This window comes from Ptychodera flava, chromosome 5, assembly GCF_041260155.1.
Source record: "Ptychodera flava strain L36383 chromosome 5, AS_Pfla_20210202, whole genome shotgun sequence".
NCBI lineage: Eukaryota > Metazoa > Hemichordata > Enteropneusta > Ptychoderidae > Ptychodera > Ptychodera flava.
Window position 1 is genome coordinate 32,134,155 of NC_091932.1, and position 27,388 is coordinate 32,161,542.

General features: G+C 36.7%; 2 protein-coding genes across 5 annotated transcripts in view; one reads left to right on the top strand and one right to left on the bottom strand.

The window, feature by feature from the left end:
* LOC139133522 (uncharacterized) overlaps positions 1-27,388 on the top strand; it is a 205,799-nt gene that overhangs the window by 122,544 nt on the left and 55,867 nt on the right. The window lies entirely within an intron of this gene.
* LOC139132636 (uncharacterized) lies at positions 1,094-25,671 on the bottom strand. Its single transcript, XM_070698905.1, has 4 exons — positions 24,858-25,671; positions 23,302-24,065; positions 7,938-10,889; positions 1,094-4,085 (listed from the first exon to the last, which is right to left on the bottom strand). Exons 1-4 carry the CDS (start codon positions 25,669-25,671, stop codon positions 1,167-1,169), a joined length of 7,449 nt encoding a protein of 2,482 aa, XP_070555006.1. The 3' UTR covers positions 1,094-1,166.

Below are 27,388 nucleotides of genomic sequence, written 5' to 3' on the forward strand. Positions count from 1 at the left end.
AAATATATCTTGTTTTATTACTAAAATATTTTGATTATGTGACATTGTTAGTTTCGCCCATAGCAACTGAATAACTATTGAAAACTTCACTGAATAGGGAAGTCAATTGGTTTTGCATTCTTAAATGTCACATATCATATATCAAAGCATAAATTTTCAATCGTAAATTATGCTAAAATGAACTACGACATGTGTATTGTGAAGCAGTTAAATTTGAGAGAGAAGAATCTGTGAATATAACAAGAATACATATGAAATGGCGATGCGTGTTTATGATGTGTGTATCATAACAACCTTTGGTCAGAAAAAATTCAAATTATGAATGATCTCTTGACATTGTGTGAAAAGTGACTTGAAAATTCCAGTCACTTAATATTCAAGATATCACATGATCTCACATATATAACAAATGTCGTAAAACCAAAGGCAGCACTCTTTATGGTGGTGGAAATATTGTTGGGAAACTTGCCCAACAAATTCTTTGAAGTCTTATAACAAATATTCCATTTTTCTCACACTGCCATAGACATTAATTTTTCGGGAGTGGTTTTAAAGTAATTTTGTCTTGCTGCATGTTGTCAGAAGTGATCTTGAAAACATTTGTAAAAGTTTTTGCCTTCCAGTTCACTTCAACCACTCTGAACAGAGGAAGTATAGTATTACATTAAAGTACTATTATTTTCGAACTTCTGACCTGGTATATAAATCTTTCAAAATCCCAATCACCTGATGGTGATGGATATAACTTACTACAATAATTCTCTCCATGGAAGTAAACTTGCAGTAGATTTTGTTAACCACTGATAACAGTTCATGCTATTAAGCTCTGGTAAATTTATACTTCTCCGAAATTCCACTCCAACAAAAATAATTAAGTCAACACATGTATATACTATCCTATACTATTTGTTCTGTACAAATGATATACTACACAGTTATATACCGATACAACAGTTGAAAGCTATATACATGTAGTAGTAAAACGTCAATTTGACAACGGGAACATTTTGTCACCTTTTTCAAAGCAACAATTATACAGTGCGTAATAGAAGAACTTCAATTTTCCTATTCACACTTGATTACTGATGTGTTTGCCACATTTCCTAGGATTAAGAAAACACATAACATAAAAGGTCACTATTCTCAAAACCTTAAAAGTTACTAATTTAAACTTCATGTAGGCGATCAACTTTCCCAGGAACTTTAATAGCATGTTCCAACTTCGCCCAAAATAATTGCTCAGCAATTTGATTGTGTTCTTTAGGCCATTCTATGAAAGTCTTTTTTGCAAAGAGCTTTCTTAGCCTTCTTGGCAAATCTTTCTCTGGGATTGGTTCCAGCAAAACAAGAACAATTACATCCCTACCTTCATCAAATAATTGATGCAGGGCCATTTCCATCTCAAAGTAACACCACTCACTTTTTACAAAGTTTGGTGTCAACAAGAGAATGGTCTTCCTACTGTCCTGGATACATTCAATGATATTATCAATGATGGATTTCCCTGGTATGAAATGCTTGAAGTGTACACAAATGCTAAACTTTGTCTCAAGATGGTCAAGTAACTCTCCCTGGACAACATCTGCATCCTTACTATTGTATGCCAAAAATGCGTCAAACTTTTTCTGCTGTTCTTCCAAGTCAACAACTTGACGATAACCTCTGACCTTCATCTGGAACACAAAGCAGGTATACTTGATGTACCAGCGATTGTACACGCACACAGCAGAGACAATTGTCAAAACAACAGCAACACAAGACAAGGTAACGCTTATGTAAATGGCAAGGTGTGATCCACAGTTTAAATTCCAAGGATTGAAGTCTTTGAGATATGACACTCGCTTGTCAGTGCTAGATGAACAGTGGTAATCATTAAAACCTTCAAGAGCCACAATGTTGTCACTGTCTGCCCACTTTCTAAACCAGCTGAGTTTACAGTCACAACTGAAGGGCAATCGCTTGAAATCAACAAAACGTAGAGAGGGCAGAAATTTTCCTCCCAGGAATGATTCTGGAATGGAAACTATTCCATTTCTGGCCAACAGCAAAGTGGTCAGATTAGGTAAATACCATGAACTTCCATTGATGGTGACTATCTTATTGCCACTCATATCAAGATATCTCAAATGAGTAAGCTTTCCGAATTGGGACATATCAAGATAAGTGAAGTCATTTCTTTCCAAGTGAAGTTCCTCAGTCATAGGAATGCTATCAAAGACAGTAGATGACAAGTAAGAAATATGCGTGTCTGATAGAAATAACTTACAAAGCTTGGGAAACTTTAAGCCCAGATCTGCCCACACGGAATTAAGTGAGTTGTCCCAGAAATCTACCCAGATACTGGTGGTTACTGAGGGTACTTCTCTGTTTGTTAGGACCAGAGTCTTAATGGAAGAAGCATTTTGTAGCACCTTTAGGTCAAACCTACGGCCTGATAAATCCAAATATTCAAGATTAGGAAGTTCAGAAAATGTGAAGTCATCATAATAAACGCCTGTAGGGTGTACCTCACTGTTAGAAAGATCTAGGGATGTAAGTGATTGCAGTTTCATTAGACAAGTCAAGCTGAATTTAGAAAATGTGTTACCTTTTAGTTTTAAATCGTGTAAGTTAGGAATATTACAAAGGCTGATTGTCAACAGTTCATCATAAACTTTAAGGCCCATTTTGTTCATAACCAACTCTCTTAATGTGGCAATATTAAACACAGACTCGAAAACGGAATCAGAGTCACATATGAGGTATGTGTTTTTTGATATGTTCAGAATCTTCAAACTATAGTCACTTTGTGAAAACACATACAAGGAAGCAAGAGCTGTTGAATCAAGACGATTGTCCGACAAATCTAAAACCTGAAGTTTCTTTAATCCTAAAAAGGTATCTCTTTCAAGCATATATAATGCGTTTGAAGTTAAATTAAGTAACCTCAGTTTTTGAAGATGTCTGAAAGCAGTGGAGCCGATTGACTTCAGTTTGTTGTTTGATAGGTTCAACAAGGTTATGTTCTTTGGCAAGGCTTTGATAATGTTCTCTTCTTGTTTCACACACAGTGACTTAGGTAAAAATCCAGAAAAGTAGGCTAGAAGTTGTAATGAGGAGGAGAATAGGTGTTGCTTTGTTTCATTAGAAGCAGCTTTTTGTATGGGAAACTGTTCAATCATCAATAAACCAGTATTCAAGTGCTGAAAAGCATCCGGAGCGAGATAACTTTCACTCTCCTTGATATATTCAAATTCACTGATTGTGTACATTGACCGGACGAGAACTTTTCGTAATGTTAGTTTACTGACAGGCTCTTCAAACTTGATCATTGAGAAATTACCACCTACGAATAGGACTCGAAGATTGATGAGATTTGACAATGCATCTGAAGGTATGGTATGCAGCTTGGTTGGAGACAGGTATAATGTTTTCAGTTTTGTCAGCCCTCTGAAAGACTGCGGATGTAGCTCGGTGATAAATGTGAATGAGAGATCCAGTTTTTCCAAATTCTCCAGCAGGTCAAAGGATCCTATGATGATATTTTGAATTGGATTTCTACGCAGCAGTAAAGTGCGTAGGGTTCTCACATGTTGAAAGAAATCTCTTTCTACCTTTTTGATACCCATGATCTCCAGGGATAGGTAAGTCAGTTTCTCCAAACCATGGAAAACATCTGCCGTGACTTCTGGATATGGGTAGTTGTTGTTCGGAAATTCCTTCACAGCTTGTTTTGAGCATCCTAGACTGAGACTTTCGAGGTTAGACAGATTTGCAAAAGGTTGTCTTCCAATCTCTGTCAGTGGGTTGTAATCAATCTGCAGTATCTTGAGCTGTTTTAGTTCTTTGAAGCTTTCAGCAGAGATGAGACGAATCTGATTAGAATGCAGATGCAGCTGGGTCAAGTTCACAGGGAGGTTCCTAGGAATGATGTCATCCATACTCTCTGATATTGTAATGATGCTGTGATTGTACACTTTCCATGGTGCAACATCATGTGAGTAATACGCACTCCCAGATCTGCAAGTACTGGTAATCATAGATAGACAGACCAGCAGGCCAGGAAGAACTGCATATGACCAGCTTCCCATTTTGAATGTGATGTGCTAATGAGCTGAGGGTGGTTAATTGCCTGTACCAGGTTTGTGCATGTATAAGGTGCATGCAGGATTTCTTTGTAACCTAATTTGACATAACCTTCAGTGGCTTGGCTTTCAGAATTCAGACGTAGCCAGGAAGTGAAACCTTGAAATGGTTAACAAGCGTCGTCATTATGACAAATAGGCACATGATATCCTGAAGGCATAGGCTTTTATCTTACTTGATACACCTACCCTGTGTTAAACACTGCTTTGCATTCATTATTTATGACCACTCTCAGAGATGAAAAGTTCATCATAATTAAAGGTATACAGTCACCTGTAATCTAAATATGCCCATATATGGTCAAAGGGGCGTTCCTTGGAATTCAAAATGCCCATGTGAGGGCGCTGTTTTTAAAGAGCGGCCACTCGCTTAAAATCTGTGATTGGTTAGATTTTCTACTTTCCATGGTAACTGTGGCAAAATTGGAACAGGTGACAGTATACCTTTAAGTCATAACTGTGTACAGTGGTAAAGCACAAAGGTGACCGCCTTGTGGAAGTGACCATATTGAGTATTACTGAGTCATACATTCAGTGTGAGTTGGTTGTTGACTTGTGAAAAAAAAAAGAGATTACTGTGACAGCAATACTACCGGTAAAATTCAATATCATAAATGATTTTAAAATCATAGTACATACATTTAACTTCTGAGACAATGTTAACGCACACATGAAACCAGTTTTTGTGTGCTGTCAGTGTCAGTGATTTTTGACAATGGTCATTCAGATTCAGATATGAGAAAGCCATGAGAAAAATTTTTCATAAAAATTTGACTCCAAGTATAAAAGAGGACTTAGGTGAAACAGCTGAATAAGATAGTAAATAATCTGCAAATTTGACCAGACTATGCACAAAATGGTAACACTCAGTATTGGTGTGCTTAACTTGACATATATCAGTTGAATAATTACTGATGTGGATTGTGACTTGCAAATGACATGATTTCACATAATGATAACAACAAACATCAAAGATCACACAGACAGCAAAATTCTTTTCAAAATTCAAAATTCTGGAAATATTTGGCAATTATTTTAGTCGTTCAGCAAAATGTAAATCACTCAGACCATTGAGGAAGTGTTAGAAAAGTCATAAAACAGAAACAATGAGAATTTCTTGTTCTAAAAATATTTCAGAATTTGCTTCCTAATATAAGTACTTTTTGGTGCACGTATGCATATATGTGAGCTAGTGTAAATGTTCCATTGCCTGTCTGTCTGTCTGTTAGCTCAATATCTCAATAATGGCTCATTGGATTTGGTCCCAATCTAGTGCATGCATTCTGTTTGGTAATTGCAGTAACCAGTTACTGCAATTACCAAACAGAATGCATGCACTAGATTGGGTCCCAATCTAGTGCATGCATTCTGCTTGGTAATTGCAGTAACTGGTTAGCTTTTGAAGGGTGTTGCTTGCATAATTAATCCAAATTTGCAAAATTATTTGTCAAAAAATCATTTATGAAGATGTTCATGAAGGGATCATGTGACTGATTTCAAGTCATAGAAGTTGTATGACAATAACACTACTAATTTGCATATTTAACAAACTTTCCTAATCAGGGAATTAAGTCTGGATTGACTCGACCAAAGTTGATGACACTTGCTACATGCATTGAAGATATTATGATGTTGTAGTAACGAAAGTCATTTCATATTTTGAAATCATTCAGCTAATTACTTTTTTGCATGTTAAATCTAATTTCCTAATTCAGGATATACCAGAGTATATCTTAATTGATAGACTTGACCAAAGTTGAGGAACTTGCAGTGTACATTGTTGATACTAAAACATATCATAACTTACAGTAATGGAATTCATTTAGCATTTTAACACCAGCTAAGTACTATTTTGCATATTTAATGAACTTTCCTAATTAGGATATATTGAATTGATCAGACCTTAGTTCACAAAACTTGCAATATACAACATGGTACAACATTACATTGGCTAATTACTAATATGCATATTAAAGTATCTTTTACCAAATACAAACATAAGACTGGAAGTGCATGACCAAAGTTGATGAAATTTGACATTTATGTCATGAATATGATGACGTAACAGTCTTGAAAGGTTCTTTGTCAGCTTTATCTCTGAGCAAATTGACTAACTATGCACAAATTTCAAAGGAGAACAAAGAACTTAAATCACATAAAACAGTCAATGTCAACAGCCACTAAAAGTGAAAACCAGGGATTGAAAATTGCCTCTTCAATGAAATGTAGCTGAAAGGACTTTGCCATAGATGAGGAAACTTACTATTTATAAGGATACACCAGTATTCTTGTAATAGTGAGGGATATTTTGAATTTACAGTTATTATTTGTCATTTGCATATTTGATGCACTTCACAAATATAAGGCTTTAAGGACTAGATTACAGACGATCAAACTTGCTATTTAAGTGATGATGCAATGATGTGACAGCAGTGAAAGAAATACAGCATTTTTATTTCTGAAAATTTCTGATTCACATACTGTAAAATAATTCAAGTGAAATTTCACATAATGAATATTGCTCGTAACGCTTGTTCTAACAATGTTAATGAGGTTACAACCTTGTTGCAATAATGTCAGAGAAAAGTGTCAATTTACAGACAATTGCTGCAACTGATATTGAAGCACAGGAGCATTTTCAGTTCATATCTGGTTGTTAAAAAGAAACAATTACAACAGCATCAAATATTGCAGGCATACTTTTCCCTCTTAGTATGTTACATTTTCTTATGTGCATATTTTTTTTTAAATTGCAAAAAATATTTTCTTGCGGCAGTGGTAAGAATTCTGTCCAAGTGTTTTTAGCAAAATGATAAAACCTTCCTGAAAAAGGCAACATCTTAGATGTCACATACTCCATGTCATAAGGATTAGGATGCTACCAGCTTTGCATTGTCAACTGACACATGTGTTTTCTAACCTTCTTCATGTATGAAGGAGTAACAAAGCTGCCTAATCCATGCTAGAAATTTGATCCAATCCTAAGTTCATTGTACAGTGTTTTGGACATTTTAGTCACCCCATTAGGGTTTTGTCATGATTCTTGGTTTTAGAAGTTTTTACAAATGTGCATTTATTGATCAGAAACATAAAATAGTATGTAATAAATGGCTAACAATGATAAATTTCAAGAAAGTATCATAATTTTTTCAAACTTCTGATTTTGTAATCTTTGAAAATCCCAATCATATGATGGTGACAGATAATATACTTTAACAATGCTCTCCATGGCAGATAACCAGTACAAGATTTTGCTCCACATTTCATGGTTCACAGCAATGAGCCAGTGCCAAGGAGGGCATCAACAGGGAGGGACCCCCCCCCTTTTACCAGACTATTTTGAGGGATTTCACCAGTTCATGTGTTCTACTTGTATCCCTGGTGTGACTAGCACCATTTCATATGGGGAGGAGGGCCTGGTCCCCCCTTGACAAATTACTAGGGGATGTCAAAATGTCAACAGAGAAGGAATACCCTCATCCCCTGTCTAGATGAAACACTGTTGAACTCTAGTAACTTTATACTTCTCCAAAGCTTATAAGTTATGTGCTATATACTATACTTTTTATGCTATACTAATCTTTAACACACACATATGTGACAAAAGTTAATTATAAAAAAGTCAATTTGACAAAGGAGATGTTTTAGAACCTTTCTCAAAGTAATAACTACACAGCTGTGTAATAGAATATCTTCAATTTTCCTATTCATACTTGACTACTCATATATGTATGCCGCATTTCCCAGGATTAAAAAATAACATAACGAATGAGGGCAGTGCTTTCAAAACCTTTAAAAATGATTCACTTAAACTTTGTTTAAACGATCAACTTTCCCAGGAACTTGGATAGCATCTTCCAACTTAGCCCAAAATAATTGCCTAGCAGTTGGATTGTTTTCTTTGGGCCATTCTATGAAAGTCTTTTTAGTAAAAAGCTTTCTCAGCCTTCTTGGTAAATCTCTCTCTGGGATCGGTTCCAGTAAAACAAGAACAACTACATCTCTGCCTTCATCAAACAATCTATGCAGAGCCATTTCCATCTCAAAGTAACACCACTCACTTTTCACAAAGTTTGGCGTCAACAAGAGAATGGTCTTCCTGCTGTCTTGTATGCAGTCAATGATATTATCAATGATGGATTTCCCCGGTATGAAATGTTTGAAATCAACACATATGCTAAACTTTGTCTCTAGATGGCCAAGTAACTCATTCTGGACAAAATTTTCATCCTTGCTATTGTATGACACAAACGCATCATATTTCTTCTGCTTCTCTTCCAAGTCAACAATTTCACGATAACCCCTAACCTTCAACTTGACCACAAAGCAGGCGTACTTGATGTACCAGCGATTGTACACACACAGAGCAGAGACAATGGCCAAAACAACAGCAACACAAGACAAGGCAATGCTTACGTACATGGTGAGGTGTGAATCACAGTCTAACGTCCAAGGATTGAAATTTTTGACAAATGACACTTGCTTGTCAGTGCTAGATGAACAGTGGTAATCATTAAAACCATCAAGCATAACAATTTTGTCATTCTCTGCCCACTTTCTAAACCAGCTGAGTTGACAGTCACAGCTGAAGGGCAGTCGCCGCAAATCTGCCCATCGCAGAGATGGCAGAAATTTTCCTCCCAGGAATGATTCTGGAATGGAAACTATTCCGTTTCTTGCCAAAAGCAGAGTAGTCAGATTAGGTAAATACCATGAACTTCCATTGATGGTGACTATCTTATTACCACTCATATCAAGATATCTCAGATGTGTAAGATTACTGAACTGGGACATATCAATGTGGGTCAACCCATTTTCTTGCAAGTGAAGTTCCTCGGCCATTGGAATGCTATCAAAGACAGTAGATGACAAGTAAGAAATACGTGTGTCTGAAAGAAATAACTTACGAAGCTTTGGAAACTTTAAACCTACTTCTGCCCACTCAGAATTGAGTGAGTTATCCCAAAAATCTTCCCAATTATCAGCAGTAACCGTAGATACACCAGTGTTTGAAAGGACCAAAGTCCTGAGGGAAAATGTACCTTTCAGTACCTTAAGATCAAACCTACGTCCTGAAAGATCCAAGTGTTGAAGATCAGGAAGTTTAGAAAACATGAAGTTATGGTAATAAATACCTGTAGGGTTTACTTCACTATTAGAAAGATCAAGAGACCTAAGTGACTGCAGTTTCATCAGACAAGTCAAGCTGAATTTGAAAAAGTTGTTATGTTGTAGTTTCAAGTCTTGTAAGTTAGGAATATTACAAAGGCTGATTGCCAACAGTTCATCATCAAATCTAAGGCCCATTTTGTTCATAACCAACTCTCTCAAGGTTGAAATATTAAACACTGACTCGAAAATAGAATCAGAGTCACATGTCATGTACAAGTTCTTTGAAATGTTGAGCATTTTTAAATTGTAATCGCTGTTGGAAAACACATGCAAGGAAAGAAGAGCTGTTGAATCAAGAGGATTATCTGACAAATCCAAAATTTGAAGTTTCTTCAATCCTACAAAGGTATCTTTGTCAAGCCAATGTAATGCATTTGAACTCAAATTAAGCAATCTCAAATGTTGAAGATGTCTGAAAGCGGTGTTATTGATTGACTTCAGTTTGTTATTTGATAAGTTCAGTTCTGTTACATTGTTTGGCAAGGCATTGATAATATTCTCTGCTTCTCTCAAACATTTTGATTTCAATGACAATGTAAGCTGTTTTAACGAAGAGGAAAACAGGCTTATTTTGGTTTCTCTAGATGTAGACTTTTCCATTGGAAACTCTGTCTCTAATACGGTTGTACTCAAATGTTTAAAAGCATCCGGAGCAAGATAACTTTTACTTTCCTTGATATATTCAAATTCACTTTTCGTGTACATTGACCAAATGACGACTTTTTGTAATACAAGTTTCCTGACAGACTCTTCGAACTTAATAGTTGAAAAATTGCCACCAATGCGCAGGAACCGGAGACAGATAAGGTGTGACAGTGCATCTGAAGGTATGGTATGCAGCCTGGTTGGAGATAGGTACAGTGTTTTCAGTTTCGTCAGCTTTCTGAAAGACTGTGGATGTAGCTCAGTGATGAATGTGAATGAGAGATCCAGTATTTCTAAATTCTCCAGCAGGTCAAAGGCATCCATGGTAATATTTTGAATCGGATTCCTACGCAGCTTTAAAGTCCGCAGGGTTTTCACATGTTGAAAGAAATCTTGAGATACATTCTTGATGCCCATAATCTGTAGGGATAGGAAAGTCAATTTCTCCAAACCAAGGAAGACATCTGCGGTGACTTTTGGATATGGGTAGTTGTTGTTTGGAAATTCCTTTACTGCGTATTCTGAGCATGATAGGGTAAGGTTCTTCAGAGTAGACAGACTGGAGAAAGCCTTGCTTCGTATTTCTCTCAGTGGATTGTAAGCAATCTGGAGATGGGTGAGCTGTTTGAGTTGTAAGAAACTTTCATTAGAGATGAGCTTGATTTGGTTATAACGTAGGTGCAGCTGTGTTAGGCTGACAGGAAGATCCCTTGGAATGGTATTATCTTTGCTGTTTGATATTGCTATAATGCTGTGTGAGTACACTTTCCAAGGTGAAATGTGAGGTGATCCATAGGTACATGTAGTCACACACATGAAAAGTAGCAGGCCACAAAGAACTGCACACGGCTGGCTTCTCATTTTTAGTGTGATTATAAACTCACTGCTGAGTTCAGAGTGGTTCTTATACTGGTGTGCTGATATGCTTTTCATGATTTCCTTAGTTACCTGGTTTTCCCCAGGAAGTAACACATTAAAATGAGTTAATATCAAACTTATGACAAGCAAGCACACTATTTCCTTATGTTTGTTCTTCTATAATAATTGATAACACCTACCTGATGTAAATGTAAAATGTGCCTGGGGACAGATATTCAGGCTTTCTATTTTGTTCACTACTTTTCTGATATACCACTTGTAGAGACTAATTTTAAAACACTTTGTGTGAGAAAATTTTATTTTTGCCAATAGCATTAACAGGGATGGCGGTCATACTGAATTTCAAATATTGGTAAATGTTGGGTAATTTGTTTCTCTAGTACCAACTTTTGCACAGTGACCCTTGACTTTTATTCTAGATTTGGTGAGGGAATAGTTTGAAATTTCATTTAGGCAAATTTAAGCAAATATTTAAGTATTTCACTTCTGAGGCTCATACTACCTTAAAGGGCCAGTAGCTGCAACTTTTTATAATTGTTCCAATATTTTTGTTTTCAATGACAACTTCAGGATCTTACCAATTGTCAAACATTGCTTGTCATTCATTATTTGTGACCACTGTCAGACTGCACAGTTGTCACACAAGGGACCTGGAAAAAGTGACTGCTACATGGAAGTGGCCTTTCTTCAGAGCATTGATGTGTTGAATGGTGAATGTAGAAAAAGATAACAGGAAAAATGTGATGTTGTAACTCATTTGAAAATCATGATGCATTTTTTAATTATGGAGCAATTGTGGTGCTGATGCAAATTGGTCAAATTAGAGTCATCTTGCTTTCTGTAAAAGGACTTTGATAAAGGTAATACAAAGACAGATACATTGGCCATTACACATATGTACCAAAGTCTGGCAATTACATGTGGCTACAGACCAAATACAAGATTTGACTGTTTAGTGTAGATGGTTTGTAACTTGTGAAATGTAACAGTACTGCCACAGGAACTCACTATAGACATGTGACCTCTCTGTTTATATATAAAGTGACTCAAGGACAGATTTGACTGTCTGTAATTATGTAGGTCATTTCCCCCACACTCATCATGACCTGAGTTCAATTAGTCTAGAACATTCCCAAGGTCACTGCCCTTGATGACCTCACAACCTTGAATTCAATTAGTCATGTTTGGAATGTTCTGGAAAGTTGATTAGTTGTGTAAGGGAGATAATTTTAGAACAGTAATTAGCATGTCAATAAAAGTTCTAGATTGTTCTTACATGCCTTTATAAAAGGGACGTGCACAGCTTCCAGTCAGACTTTTGGGATCGTGTCTCTTGTGTGTTACTAACTCCAGCAGTAGTCATTCTCAAGACTTTTCAAGACCTTCACTGTCAACGCTGGATTTATACTGTGGACTTGTGCAGCTTCAAGCCTGCAAGCCAAAGGACTGTTCATTCATCCGACTGACTGTTACAACTCTGAGACTGGAGCTTTGCCGTCCCAGCTGAGATGAGTAGTCTGTACACTTTTAAAGCTTGTACTCTATCCCTGACTTAGCAATTAGTTTTATTTTCGTAATAAATTTTGTTTAAACGTTAACTGCTGAGTTCACCCTTTTGTTCGTTTTCTCTGCACGTAACAAATTGGGGGCTCGTCCGGGATACGAATATTTTGAGCCGTTTGACAACATTTTGACAGCCTTTTCAAAACTACTGTATACTGTGAACTCAGCGAAATTCAATCATGGCGGAATTCAAGCCAGACGAATTTATGGATGACCTTGATCAGGACACATTTAATTCCCTCAGAAAAGACAACCTCATAGCACTGGCAAATAGCAACACTGGCAAATTTCCTTAAAGTAGATGTCAAAAGATCTATGCGCAAGCGAGAAATACAGTTCAAGATTGCAAACATTTAGTTAATTCTGGCCATTTTGAAGAGTCTGCCTTAAAAGATTATGAGCCTGAGTCTTCCTCTGAACTAAGAAAATTAGAATTAGAATTGCAGACAAATTTGGAGATTAAGAAACTAGAATTACAAATGGAAGAAAGACAGAAAGAAAAAGAATTACAAATGGAAAAAGAGAGACAGGCATTAGAAAAAGAAAAAATACGAATGCAGTTAGAAATGGAAGAAAGACAGAAAGAAAAAGAAAGGCAGGAAAGATTAGAAATGGAAGAAAGACAGAGAGAAAAAGAATTGCGATTAGAAGAACAGCGATTACAGGTAGAAATAAAACGTTTAGAGCTTGGACAGTCAGGAAAATTCTTCCCTTCAGACAAGTTTGACATCACTAAGCATTTCAGGTTAGTTCCCCCTTTCCAAGAAAAGGAGTTGATAAATATTTCCTTCATTTTGAGAAAATTGCTCAGAGTCTGAATTGGCCTAAGGAGTCCTGGTCTATGCTTTTGCAGAGTGCTTTGGTGGGTAAAGCCAGAGAAATTTACATTCAGTTGTCAGTAGAGCAGGCTTCAGATTATGATTCTGTGAAGGAATTAATTCTCAAGGGCTATGAGTTGGTGCCTGAAGCTTACCGTCAGAAATTTAGGGATTCTGAGAAGGTGAAGGATCAAACTTATGTTGAATTTGCTCGAACAAAAGAACAACTGTTTGATCGTTGGTGCTCTTCTGAAAAGGTCAGTCAGAATTATGACAAATTACGACAGCTTGTTTTGATTGAAGAATTTAAGAGGTGCATTCGGAGTGACATCAAGACGTTTATCAATGAACAAAAGGCAGATACATTGGAGGTTGCTGCACGTTTGGCCGATGATTACTCATTGACTCACAAATCTTCATTTCTCAGCAAACCATCCCAGTCCTTTTCCTACAGAAACAATGCAGGTAAATTTAACTCCTCCTTTTCATCCAAGAATTTTTCAAAGGAGAGTAGGAAATCAAATGACAACAGTTCACAAAATTCAAGTAACACTTCCACATCATCAGATCCCAAGTCTCAATCTCCTTCTGACAAACAGTTCGGTACACTTTCTTGTAATTATTGCAAGAAAGACGGCCATTTAATGTCAGATTGTTTCAAATTGAAAAGAAAACGTGAAGGTCAAAGTGGTCAAAGTGGATCTAAGCCCACCGGCTTTATTTCTTCATCAACTCAATTAGAGTCTAATAATGTGTGCAACACATTTTCTGAGGTTAAACCCCTCTTATCCCCAATTAATGAGGTCAAGGTCAATTCTTCTCAAGATAGCATTATGGGTATTTTCGAACCATTTATTCATAATGGTTTTATATCACTTTCTAGTGATTTCTCTTCCGCTACCCCTGTCAAAATTTTAAGAGATACCGGGGCTTCCCAGTCTCTTTTGTTGGCAGATACCCTGCCGTTTTCTGAAAAGTCATTTTCAGGTTCTAAAGTTCTTATTAAGGGGGTAGATTGCAATGACTACATTCCTGTTCCTCTCCATAATGTCTATTTGTCTTCGGACTTTGTTTCTGGACCTGTGACTTTAGGTATTAGGCCTTTTTTGCCTTTTGAAGGGATTCACCTTCTTCTTGGAAACGACCTTGCTGGGGACAGGTCATTACTAATCCACTTGTGACTGATAATCCTAGTTTAGATCAGGATCCAGAGCCAATTGAACAAGAGATACCCGATTTATTTCCTTCATGTGCTATTACTCGAGCCATGTCAAAGAAAACTTCCGAGAATCAAAATACTCTCAAAAATAATGTCACAGATGTTGACTTAAATGACACCTTTCTCAGTCAGGTGTTTGACACGGATCATTCCGTTATCCCTCATGGATTTGAAACTTCCAGTAAAACTTCTGCTGACCAAAGTCAGACATTTTCTAGATCAAATCTCATTGCAGAACAACACAAAGACCCAGATATTTTGTCTTTGTTTGACAGGGTAGATGATGAAGGTAAAACTTCAGATAGCTCTGTTTCCTATTATACAAAGTCTGGTATTCTCATGCGTAAATGGAGACCTCCAGATGTTTTGGTTGATGACGATTGGGCTATAAAACATCAAATTGTGGTTCCAAAGCCCTACCGTGCTGAAATATTGCGCCTGGCCCATGAAACGCCCTGGGCTGGTCACTTAGGAGTCAGGAAACTTATCATAAAATTCTCAGTCACTTTGATTGCCTAATCTCAGGCAGGATGTAGCACATTTCTGTAAAACTTGTCACACATGTCAAATGGTAGGAAAGCCAAATCAGACTATTCCAAAGGCCCCTTTACAGCCAATTCCTGCATTTCAAGAACCATTTAGTAGGATACTAATAGACTGTGTTGGGCCCCTACCAAAAACAAGATCAGGAAATGAGTACATGTTGACAATTATGTGTACATCAACTCGGTTCCCAGAAGCCATACCACTGAGAAACATAAAGACAAAGACTATAGTGAGAGCTTTAGTCAAATTTTTCACTTTATTTGGCCTCCCTAAATGTGTCCAGTCCGATCAAGGCTCCAACTTTATGTCTGGAATTTTTCAACAAGTAATGGATCAGCTAGGCATTAAACAGTATAGGTCATCCGCCTATCATCCAGAAAGTCAGGGTGCTCTTGAGCGATTTCATCAAACTTTGAAAAACATGATTAGGACCTACTGTTTTGACACAGAGAAGCAGTGGGATGAAGGAATTCATTTTTTGCTCTTTGCTGTTAGAGAGTCAATTCAAGAGTCTCTTGGTTTTAGCCCATTTGAGCTTGTATTTGGACATACAGTCCGTGGCCCACTTAAGCTCGTTAAAGAGAAATTCCTATCAGACGATGATGATTGTCTGAATATTTTGCAATATGTGTCAGATTTTCGTACAAAACTCTCTAAAGCATGTGAATTAGCCAGAGAAAATCTTGAGTCATCTCAACAGTCAATGAAAACCAAATATGATAAAAGCACCTCAAAACGGAAGTTTGAACCAGGTCAAAAAGTTCTTGTTCTACTTCCAATTCCTGGCAAACCACTCCATGCTCGTTACTTTGGGCCATACCTAATTGATAAGAAATTGAGTGATTTAAATTACATCATAATAACACCTGACAGGCGAAAACAAAAACAGCTATGTCACATAAATATGCTTAAGCCATATTTGGATAGGGATAATCCTACTATAACTCAGCCTGTCAGTACCGTCAGTTCAAACCATTATGAAGATAGTGATACTGAAACTGACTTGAGTGAAAATACTCTAAACTCAAAGCTGGGCTCGGTCAAGCTTCAGAACTCAGAAATCCTGGAGAAGCTGGAGTCTACAAAGTTGGCACACCTCCAGCCAGAACAACAACAACAGGTGAAAGAACTGCTCCATGATATAAACACCTGTTTCAAGATGTTCCAACGAGGACAAACGTCATCTATCACGACGTTGATGTTGGGGACAGTAAGCCTGTAAAACAACATCCATACAGACTGAATCCAACAAAAGCGAAATATCTCCAGGAAGAAGTCAAATACCTGCTGGACAATGACTTTATTGAACCCAGTAAAAGTAACTGGAGTTCGCCGTGCATACTTGTTCCCAAATCAGATCACAGTTATAGTATGTGCACGGACTTTGGAAGGTCAACACTTTAACAAAGACAGACACTTTCCAATTCCGAGGATTGATGACTGCATCGACCGAGTGGGAAAAGCCAAGTATGTGACGAAATTTGACCTACTGAAGGGATTTTGGCAAGTCCCTCTGACGGATCGTGCTCGGTGAAATATCCGCCTTTGTTACACCAGACGGATTGTTCCAGTACAAGGTGATGCCATTCGGAATGAAGAACTCTCCGGCAACGTTCCAACGGATGATCAACGACGTCATATCCGGGCTAGACGGGTGTGCAGCCTACGTTGACGACGTCGTCCTGTATAGTGACACCTGGGAGGAACACATCAAGCTCATGCGGAAGTTCTTTGAGAGACTGAGCAAAGCAATGTTGACTGTCAACCTTGCCAAATCTGAGTTTGGTTGGGCAAGGGTAACTTACCTCGGACATACTGTAGGACAGGGTGAGGTAAAACCTGTTGATGCCAAAATCAGTGCCATTTCAAGTTTTCCCATACCAAACTGCAAACGACAACTGATGCGCTTTCTCGGTATGGCTGGTTACTACAGAAAATTCTGTCCAAATTTCTCCACAATTACTGAGCCTTTGACTAACTTACTTAAAAAGAAAGTAAAGTTTGTTTGGTCAGAGCAATGCCAACAGGCATTTCATACACTTAAAGCCATACTGCAAAGTGCCCCAGTGTTGTCTGCACCAGATTTCACTTTGCCATTCAAATTAGCTGTAGATGCTAGTGATACGGCTGCTGGTGCTGTTTATTGCAAGAGGATAGTCATGGTATAGATCATCCTGTTTGCTATTTTTCACGCAAATTTAACAAATCCCAGAGAAACTACTCTACAATTGAAAAAGAGTGTTTATCTTTGATATTAGCTTTACAGCATTTTGAAGTTTATGTTACTTCTTCAAATCAGCCAATAGTGGTTTATATTGATCACAACCCTCTTGTTTTTCTGCAGAAATTTAAAGGCAAAATCAGAGATTGCTAAGATGGAGTTTAATGTTACAGGAGTTTAATCTTGACATTAGACATATCAAAGGCAGAGACAATTTAATTGCAGACTGTCTCTCTCGTATTTAGAGTTTATTGTTGTTCACTTTCAAGAAATTTTACTTTAGAGTAAAACAAATTTGAGTACTTAAATCCTTTCAAGATTACATTTGTAAAAGAAAGATTTTTCTTTGAAAAATTTTCTTTTTTTGAAGAGGGGGTGTGTTATGTAGGTCATTTCCCCCACACTCATCATGACCTGAGTTCAATTAGTCTAGAACATTCCAAGGTCACTGCCCTTGATGACCTCACAACCTTGAATTCAATTAGTCATGTTTGGAATGTTCTGGAAAGTTGATTAGTTGTGTAAGGGAGATAATTTTAGAACAGTAATTAGCATGTCAATAAAAGTTCTAGATTGTTCTTACATGCCTTTATAAAAGGGACGTGCACAGCTTCCAGTCAGACTTTTGGGATCGTGTCTCTTGTGTGTTACTAAACTCCAGCAGTAGTCATTCTCAAGACTTTTCAAGACCTTCACTGTCAACGCTGGATTTATACTGTGGACTTTGTGCAGCTTCAAGCCTGCAAGCCAAAGGACTGTTCATTCATCCGACTGACTGTTACAACTCTGAGACTGGAGCTTTGCCGTCCCAGCTGAGATAAGTAGTCTGTACACTTTTAAAGCTTGTACTCTATCCCTGACTTAGCAATTAGTTTATTTTCGTAATAAATTTTGTTTAAACGTTAACTGCTGAGTTCACCCTTTTGTTCGTTTTCTCTGCACGTAACTGACTGTAATTCTGAATCTACAAGTACCGCATGTAGATACGCACATGAAGACCAGCATGCACAAAGATCTGTGTATGACCATTCCTCATTTTGAGTACAACTCACTGCTGAGTTCAGATTGTACTATTACCTTTGCTTTGCATGATTTGCTCAGTGACCTGCTTTTGCATAAAACAAACTTCAGTGACATGGTAATTCCCTTGTAGAATGGATTTCAACATAGCCTAAGAAGCGGAACCTAGAGGTACTAGCAAGCATATGGCAAACAAGCACATGATTCTTTTGTAATGTGTTTATTTTAGATGATAACATTCTGCCCAAAATTTTAAACACTGCTATGCATTCATAATTTATGACCACTCCTCGACTGTAATAGGTTCATGATCTCACAGTACTTCCAGATCCATAAAAAAGTCCAGCAGGTCAGTTATTTTTCATTTGGCCATATACCGGTATGTAGTTCAGTGCCCTGAATTTCATCAGCCTTGTTAGGTGCCTTGGTCATGGAAGGTCAAGTTTTTATAAGCACAATACTGATTATTAGCTCATTTGCATGCTTAAGTAATTTCTGTAGTTGGGCTATATATCAATCCTGAAACCATTTACCGGTATGTTGACTTAATCATAGTTAGGTTAACCTGTTCTGTAAGTTTGTCAAGCATGACATTCTGATTATTAGCTCATTTGCATATTTGATGAATTTCTGTAATTGGGTAATTTACCAAAAGTTAATGTATTGAGTTTAGTCTAAATTCTTAGGTACACTAGCAATACCTAGATAAAGCTAAACTAAAAATTGATGAGTCTGATAGATCATTATTTGTTAAATTGCATATTTTCTGAGTTCATGTATGTAGGCCATACATTAACCACTGCCCTGATATACCCAGACAGAGAAATTGAATTCTCACAATCAACCAGCAAGAAATTAGTTAGCAGATTGATTGCGAGAATTCAATTTCTTGCAGCTGCAGAGTGAGAAAGCACAATTCTCACTAATTGATTGCACGAAATAAAATTCTAAGACTTGTAAATTATGTGCAAGATAGTATGAATTCTTTCTCACTAATTTCTTGTAAATTTCAGTACAAGTGCATATGATGCTACACATTGCAGTAGTGAGTAGACCAACATTATGGACCTGCCTCCTTGCTCCATGGATACATGGTTTTTCTTCTCACTAAATCAAGTTTATAATCTACCAAATTTAAAAAAGAATGAGTCATAAGTTGTAACATTGAGTGTTCTTTAAAAAAATTAACATATATAATAAAGAGTAACGAGGTCATGAAAAACTTCTGAGAAAAGTCTGCCGCCCCTTTCATGCACATTAAGTAAGGCCTGACATCGTTATGAATTACATGCTTATTTTTATGACAATGCAAACCCTGCAAGGTACATTTTTTATACAAGTGGTTTTCTTGTTCATCCCACCACCAACTGTCTGCAAAAGTGTATTACTTTGATTTGATATAAATTTGATATAAACAAGCAAGTCTACATAACACAAAGTTCTGGGTAGTTTTCATACCACTGCTGTGCATACATGCTTTGCTCAGTGACTTTGTTTTGCATATAAGAGAACGTCAATGACTTTCCCATTGGTATTTACTGCAAATAGGGGAAAAAACCATGAAGTGATCTCCAGCAATCACATGATAACAAATATATGAGTTAATTATTGAAGGACCGAGGTTTTATCTGTTTTTAATCTTAATGTCAAATATTTTGTTGCATTCAATATTTATGACTGCACCTCCTGTGAATCATAGCAAACTTGGAAAATCACAGACATGAGTTCAGCATGATAAACAAATCCTTGCACTGCACTTTCTCTGATTAAAATTAGCTTGGTTTCATATCATTTTCCCAATATGAAAGATTGTTTGTTGTTCAACCAATAGTAATTCTTGCTATTTTCCCTTATGATTTCTGACTGATGATATAATTTGCTTCTTTTTTTGTAACCATTTGTTCAGTAGGAAAGATATAAAAGTGCAGAAAATGCATAAAATCCACATAAGGGATAGATACTATTGCTGTATTTCAATAAAAATTATGATAGATGTATATACTGTATCAAACCAACAACACTATGTTGAAATTGAACAGAACTATGAAAATGGGTTATGTGCCTAACCAAGGATGAAAACGATGGAAAGAAGATATCAAACAAAATGTACATGTCTAACTAGCATTTTTTGAAAATTATATCTTTATGATCGAAAATGAAAAACATGCAATATTTATTTACCTCATCATTCCCGGCATATGCATCAAAATGGCAATATTACATTGACAAAATACTCATCAGAAAAAGTTTTGACCAAAAACTAATAATCTTTCATAAACATTTGATCAAATTTGACTTTATGCACTGCTTGGGAACTCTATCCAAAACTTAAACTCATTTTAAAGTGAAGATTGCACATACAGAGGTTTGCTTTGACGCATTTGCATTACGTAGTCAAAACAACTACACCTGAAAGCAAGTGATATGACTTTGACAGTGTGTTGACTTGTGTGGTGTTGTTTTGACTGCATCTAACCTACTGCTAGACAATGTTCAACTTTTGCAGAGTTGATTCCTTTATGAATGACTCATATTACCGCTTAGCTGATAATTGCACCTGACAGTGTTGGCAACACCTCGATTTAGACATTGTGTTTAGTTCGTCTAATGCCAATGGGTCAACACAAACCACTGTAAATGTTTGGAACTTCTGTCATTGAGTGGCTGCAGTCCTCTTTTGTAAAGGATTGTTCACTTGAAGGCAATCCAACTTTTCCGGTGATAAAACAAAATGAAAGACTCTTTAGCAATATATTTCAAAACAGGACTCAGATAATTGCAATGGAAAATAAATGCTAAAATTGCACATTTAAAATAAAAGTGCTAGTAGCTATATTGGCTTTTCAACTCTTATTTCCTGCTATTATCAAAAACTGTTCATATTACAAAGACAAGCAACCTAGATGCTGATGTAAGTTTGCTGTTAACTTTTTCTGTAAAAATAATTAATAGAAGTGCTATTATGCTTTTAAAGGCATTCGTTGGCGCCAGATTGTCTCATCAGAAAATTTACCAACAAGATTATAATTTCAATGGAAAACAAAAGGCTATCACACCTCCATAATCCTCTTACAGACCAGAACAAAGGCAATCCCAGGGATCACCAGAAATGGCTTTAAAATGAAACATGAGGACAACTGCAGTAGCTCAGTTTATATTGACATCTCTTGCAGAAAATTAATTTCAAAAATAGAACATATTTATCCAAACATTAATAGCAGAGGCCAAGTTATGCCCATGCTCATTGATACATTCGCAGGGACTGTAGGTCAAAGGTGACGTTTGATGTCGAAGATGCAGGGAAATTTACTGTGGCTGTATGTCATCCCTGAATGTAGCTTTATACTTGTAGTCATGTTATAACATAGCCTTGCAATTTTCTCATTGAAAGCAAGTTCATCTGTTTGAAATTACCTGAAAAAATGACCTACATTTCGAAAACTGAACCTGACATTGGACACAGAAATGACATTAGATCTTTGCAATGTTTTCGACTTATCTGTCCCCATAACTGTAAACATTTTAGTTGAGTAGTAACTCTTGCTGTCACTTGAAATGAGGCTGACATATTGTTCAATTTTGGTAATAACCAAACACTCTCCTTAGATAATGAAAGTAGTGTACTTGTTCACTGATCAACATTTGTAACATAATTTGTGATGGTAGGGTGTGTTTAGTTAGAATATTACAAAGCAGTACATTTGCATTTACATTTTCAATTTGATTGATTCTTTTCCAAATATGTTTTATTTTACAAGTGTATTGTGACTTTACGTTGGAAATGCACTCAAAGGGGTCAGGGTAAACCATTTGTACATCACAAAAAAGAACTAAACACAGATACACATGTAACACGTGTGACTTTTTTATTCAAAAACACGATGGAAAACCATTAAATTTTACAAATGCTGGCTCTAAAAATCAAATAATTACACTTCAAATATAAAAAAGAATTCACAAGAAAAATTGTCTAACTACTGTTATAAAGAAGTTTTAAAAAGCAGAAAAACAGCTCAGAGAAAACTCGTGTTGAATGGAAGTAGATGCCCTCCTCGTCCAAGTTGAATCCATTTAAGTCATTCTTTGAAAATATGTGCATATATTCATGAGAAACTTTAAATAGTTTTTATGTAATGAATAAAGATGTTTAAGTTAAAGAAATTACATAATTTTTCAAACAACTGAATTGCATAAATCTTTCAGAATCTCAAATCATCTGATGGCTGTGAATAATATAACAATTCTCTCTATGAAAGATAACTGGTACAAGATTTTGCTATCCATTTCATGATTACACCATTGAACTCTGATAAATTCACACTTCTCCAAATTACACAAAGGGGACCACCAAAACATAAGACAATGCATAGTGTATATGCCATATTATACCATTTGTGCTGTATAAATTAAAATTTTGAAAAAGCTAATTTAACAAGACTATTTGTCAAATTTCTCAAAGCAGTAACTATCCAGCTCTGTAATAGAAGAATTTCAATTTTCCTGATCACACTTCACTACTGGTCTGTTTGCAGCATTACCAGGGATTACAAAAACACCAAACAAACAGGCCAGTACTTTCAAACTTTCAAACTCTTAAAATTGGTTCATTAAAACTATATGTAGACAGTCAACTTTCCCAGGAACTTTAAGAGCATCTTCTAGCTTAACCCAAAACAATTACCTAGCAGTTTGGATTGTTTTGTTTGGGCCATTTTATGAAAGTCTTTTTGGCAAAGAGCTTTCTCAGCCTCCTTGGCAAATCTTTCTCAGGGATTGGTTCTAGTAAACAAGAACAATAACATCCCTACCTTCATCAAATAATTGATACAGGGCCATTTTCATTTCAAAGTGATACCACTCACTTTTTACAAAGTTTGGTGTCAACAAGAGAATGGTCTTCCTGCTGTCCTGGATGTTATCAATGATGGATTTCCCTGGTATGAAATGTTTGAAATGTGCAGATATGTTAAACTTTGTCTCAAGATGTCAAAGTAAGTCAACCTGGACAAAATTTTCATCCTTGCTATTGTATGACACAAATGCATCATATTTCTCCCGCTTCTCTTCCTAGACAGTTTCACAATAACGTCTAACCTTCAACTTGACCACAAAGCAGGCGTACTTGATAAAAAAGCGATAATACATGCACACAGCAGAGACAATGGCCAAAACAACTACAACACAAGACAAATCAATGCTAATGTACATGGTGAGATGTGATTCACAGTCTAATGTCCAAGGATTGAAATCTTTGACAAATGACACTCGCTTGTCAGTGCTAGATGAACAGTGGTAATCATTAAAACCTTCAAGAACAACAATTTTGTCACTGTCTGCCCACTTTCTAAACCAGCTGAGCTGACAGTCACAGCTGAACGGCAATCGCTGCAAATCTGCCCATTGCAGAGATGGCAGAAATTTTCCTCCCAGGAATGATTCTGGAATGGAAACTATTCCATTTCTGGACAACAGCAAAGTGGTCAGATTAGGTAAATACCATGAACTTCCATTTATGGTGACTATCTTATTGCGACTCATATCAAGATGTCTGAGATGTGTTAGATTACTGAACTGGGACATATCAAGGTGGGTCAACTCGTTTCCTTCCAAGTGAAGTTCCTCAGCCATTGGAATGCTATCAAAGACAGTAGATGACAAGTAAGAAATGCGTGTTTCTGAAAGAAATAACTTACGAAGCTTGGGAAACTTTAAACCTACTTCTGCCCACTCAGAGTTCAGTGAGTTATCCCAAAAATCTACCCATTTATCAGCAGTAACTGTAGACACACCAGTGTTTGAAAGGACCAGAGTCCTGATGGAAAATGTACCTTTCAATATCTTAAGATCAAACCTACGTCCTGAAAGATCCAAGTGTTGAAGATTAGGAAGTTTAGAAAACATGAAGCTATGGTAATAAATACCTGTAGGGTTTACTTCATTGTTGGAAAGATCTAGAGACTGAAGTGACTGCAGTTTCATCAGACAAGTCAAGCTGAATTTGAAAAAGGTGTTTCCTTTTAGTTTCAAGTGTTGCAAGTTAGGAATGTTGCAAAGGCTGATTGCCAACAGTTCATCATCAAATCTAAGGCCCATTTTGTTCATAACCAACTCTCTTAAGGTGGCAATATTAAACACTGACCGAAAAATTGATTCAGAATCACATGTCATGTACAAGTTCTTGGAAATGTTGAGCACTTTTAAACTGTAATCGCTGTTGGAAAACACACGCAAGGAAAGAAGAGAGGTTGAATCAAGATGATTGTCTGACAAATCTAAAACATGTAGTTTCTTTAATCCTACAAAGGTATCTTCCTGAAGCCAATATAATGCATTTGAACTTAAATTAAGTAATCTCAGTTGTTGAAGATGTCTGAAAGCAGTGGAGCTGAGAGACCTCAGTTTGTTATTTGATAGGTTCAGAACTCTTACTTTGTGTGGCAAGGCTTTGATGATATTCTCAACTTCTCTCAAACATTTTGATTTGGATGACAATGTAAACTGTTTTAATGAAGAGGAAAACAGGTTTCTTTTGGTTTTGCTAGACTTAGTCATTTCCATGGGAAACTCTGTCACTAAATCAGTGGTATTCAAATATTGAAACGCATCTGAAGCAAGATAACTTTTACTTTCTGCAACGTATTCAAACTCACTTTTTGTGTACATTGACCTAATAACGACTTTTCGTAATGCAAGTTTCCTGATGGACTCCTCAAACTTGATAGTTGAAAAATTGCCACCAATGTTCAGGAACTGAAGACTGATAAGGTTTGACAGTGCATCAGAAGGTACAGTATGCAGCCTAGTTGGAGACAAGTTCAATGTTTTCAGTTTTGTCAGCTTTCTGAAAGACTGCGGATGTAGCTCAGTGATGAATGTGAATGAGAGATCCAGTATTTCCAAATTCTCCAGCAAGTCAAAGGCATCCATGGTAATATTTTGAATTGGATTTCTGCGCAGCATTAACGTGTGCAGGTTTTGCACATTTTGAAAGAAATCTCGAGATAGATTCTTGATGCCCATAATCTGTAGGGATAGGAAAGTGAGTTTCTCCAAACCAAGGAATACATCTGCTGTGACTTTTGGATATGGGTAGTTGTTGTTTGGAAATTCCTTTACTGCGTATTCTGAGCATGACAGGGTAAGCTTCTTCAGATTAGACAGACTGGAGAAAGCCTTGCTTTGAATCTCTGTAAGTGGATTGTAAGCAATCTGGAGATTGTTGAGCTGGTTGAGTTGTATGAAGCTTTCTTTAGAGATGAGTTTGATTTGGTTATAACGTAGGTGCAGCTGTGTTAGGTCAACAGGAAGGTTCCTTGGAATGGTGTCATCTTTACTGTGTGATATTGTTATAATGCTGTGTGAGTGCACTTTCCAAGGTGCACTAAGTGGTGATCGGCAAGTTCTGGTAGTCAAAAATATAAAGACCAGCAGGCCACAAAGAACTGCACACATCTGCCTCCTCATTTTTAGTGTGATTAACTCACTGCTGAGTTCAGGGTGGTTCTTATACTGGTGTGCTTATAATTGCTTTTCATGATTTCCTTGGTGACCTGGTTTTCCCCAGGAAATAAAACCTTGAAATGAAATACAGCCAAACTTATGACAAGCAAGCACACTATTTCCTTATTTTTGTTCTTAGTTGATAACACCTTCTACCTGATGTTAAGGTAGGATTAAAACGTGACAGATATTCAGGCTTTCTATTTTTTCTCTACTTTTCTGATATACCACTTGTACGAGCTCATTTTTAAAAAACTTGGTGTGAGAAAATTTTATTTTTGCCCATAAAGTTAAAATAGGGATGGGGGCCATATTGAATTTCAAATATTGGTAAATCTTGGGTAATTTGTTTCTGTAGTACCAACTTTTGCACAGTGACCCTTGACTTTGACTTTTATTCCAGATTTGGTAAGGGAATAGTTTGAAATTTCATTGAGGCGAATTTGAGCAAAAGTTTAGGTCTATCACTTCCAAGGCGCATACTACCTTAAAGGGCCAGTAGGTGCAACTTTTGATAATTGTTGGATAATTTGTTTCTCTGGTATCAACTTTTGTAGGTGCAACTTTTGACAATTGTTCAAATACTTATGTTTTCAATGATAATTTCAAGATCTTACCAAAAAGTCAAACATTGCTTGTCATTCACTATTTGTTACCACTGTTGGAATATGTACAGTAATTGTCTCACAAGGGATCTGGAAAAAGTGTTTACTATATGGAAGTGACTTTTCTTTAGAGCATTGATGTGATGAATATTATATGTAGAAAGAGATAAGAGGAAATAGTGATGTCTTAACTCTTTTGAAAATCATGATGCATGGTTTTCATTTAATGTAACAATTGTGGTGCTAATGCAAAATTGGTCAAATTAGAGTCATTTCTTGCTTTCTGTCTAAGCATTTTCATAAAGCTGATGCAAAGACAGATATGTTGGCCATTACAGACACGTACCAAAGTCGGGCAATTAAATGTGGCTACGGACCAAATACAAGATTTGACTGTATAGAGGGTTTGTTACTTGTAAAATGTAACGGGACTGCCACAGGGAGACCACTACAGAGAGGTAACCACTCTGTTAGGGTTGACTATTAGGACAGGTTTGACCGTCTGTACTTCTAGATCCAGCTGCAGAAGTAACTATGTGGATACACACATGAAGACCAGCAGGCACAAAGATCTGTATATGACCCATTCCTCATTTTGAGTACAACTCACTGCTGAGTTCAGATTGGTTCCTATACTATTACCTTGCACATTTGCTTTGCATGATTTGCTCATTGACCTGGTTTTGCATTAAACAAACTTCAGTGACATGGTAATTCCCTTGTAGAATGGATTTCAACATAGCCTAGAAGCGGAACCTAGAGGTACTAGCAAGCATATGGCAAACAAGCATATGATTCTTATGTAATGTGTTTATTACCTTCTCGTGTCTATTTATAGACAGAGAAGGTATTAGAGTTGAAAACCAGTATGCTGCTGTCAAGTACTTCCGTCTGTCAAGACTTCCGTCTGTCAAGATCCGTTGACGTCATGCCATTGTGATGGGTCATATCATAAACTGGTGGGGGTGTTCATGGCTCAGGTTGAGGTGTGGGAGAACGATTTTGAGCTATGACAAAAATGAAAAGGGACTTAGCGGCATAGCCACAGTGTTAAGCCTTTCTCCAAGGTTTCTTAG

Coding starts and splice junctions, on each gene's coding strand:
- LOC139132636 (XM_070698905.1), bottom strand. CDS start 25,671: ATGAGGAGGCAGATGTGTGCAGTTCTTTGTGGCCTGCTGGTCTTTATA. Junction 10,890..23,301: donor GCTTTGTGGTCAAGTTGAAG/GTTAGACGTTAT, acceptor GGGGAAAACCAG/GTAACTAAGGAAATCATGAA. Junction 4,086..7,937: donor AAGTTGATCGTTTAAACAAA/GTTTAAGTGAAT, acceptor TCAGCTCATTAG/CACATCACATTCAAAATGGG.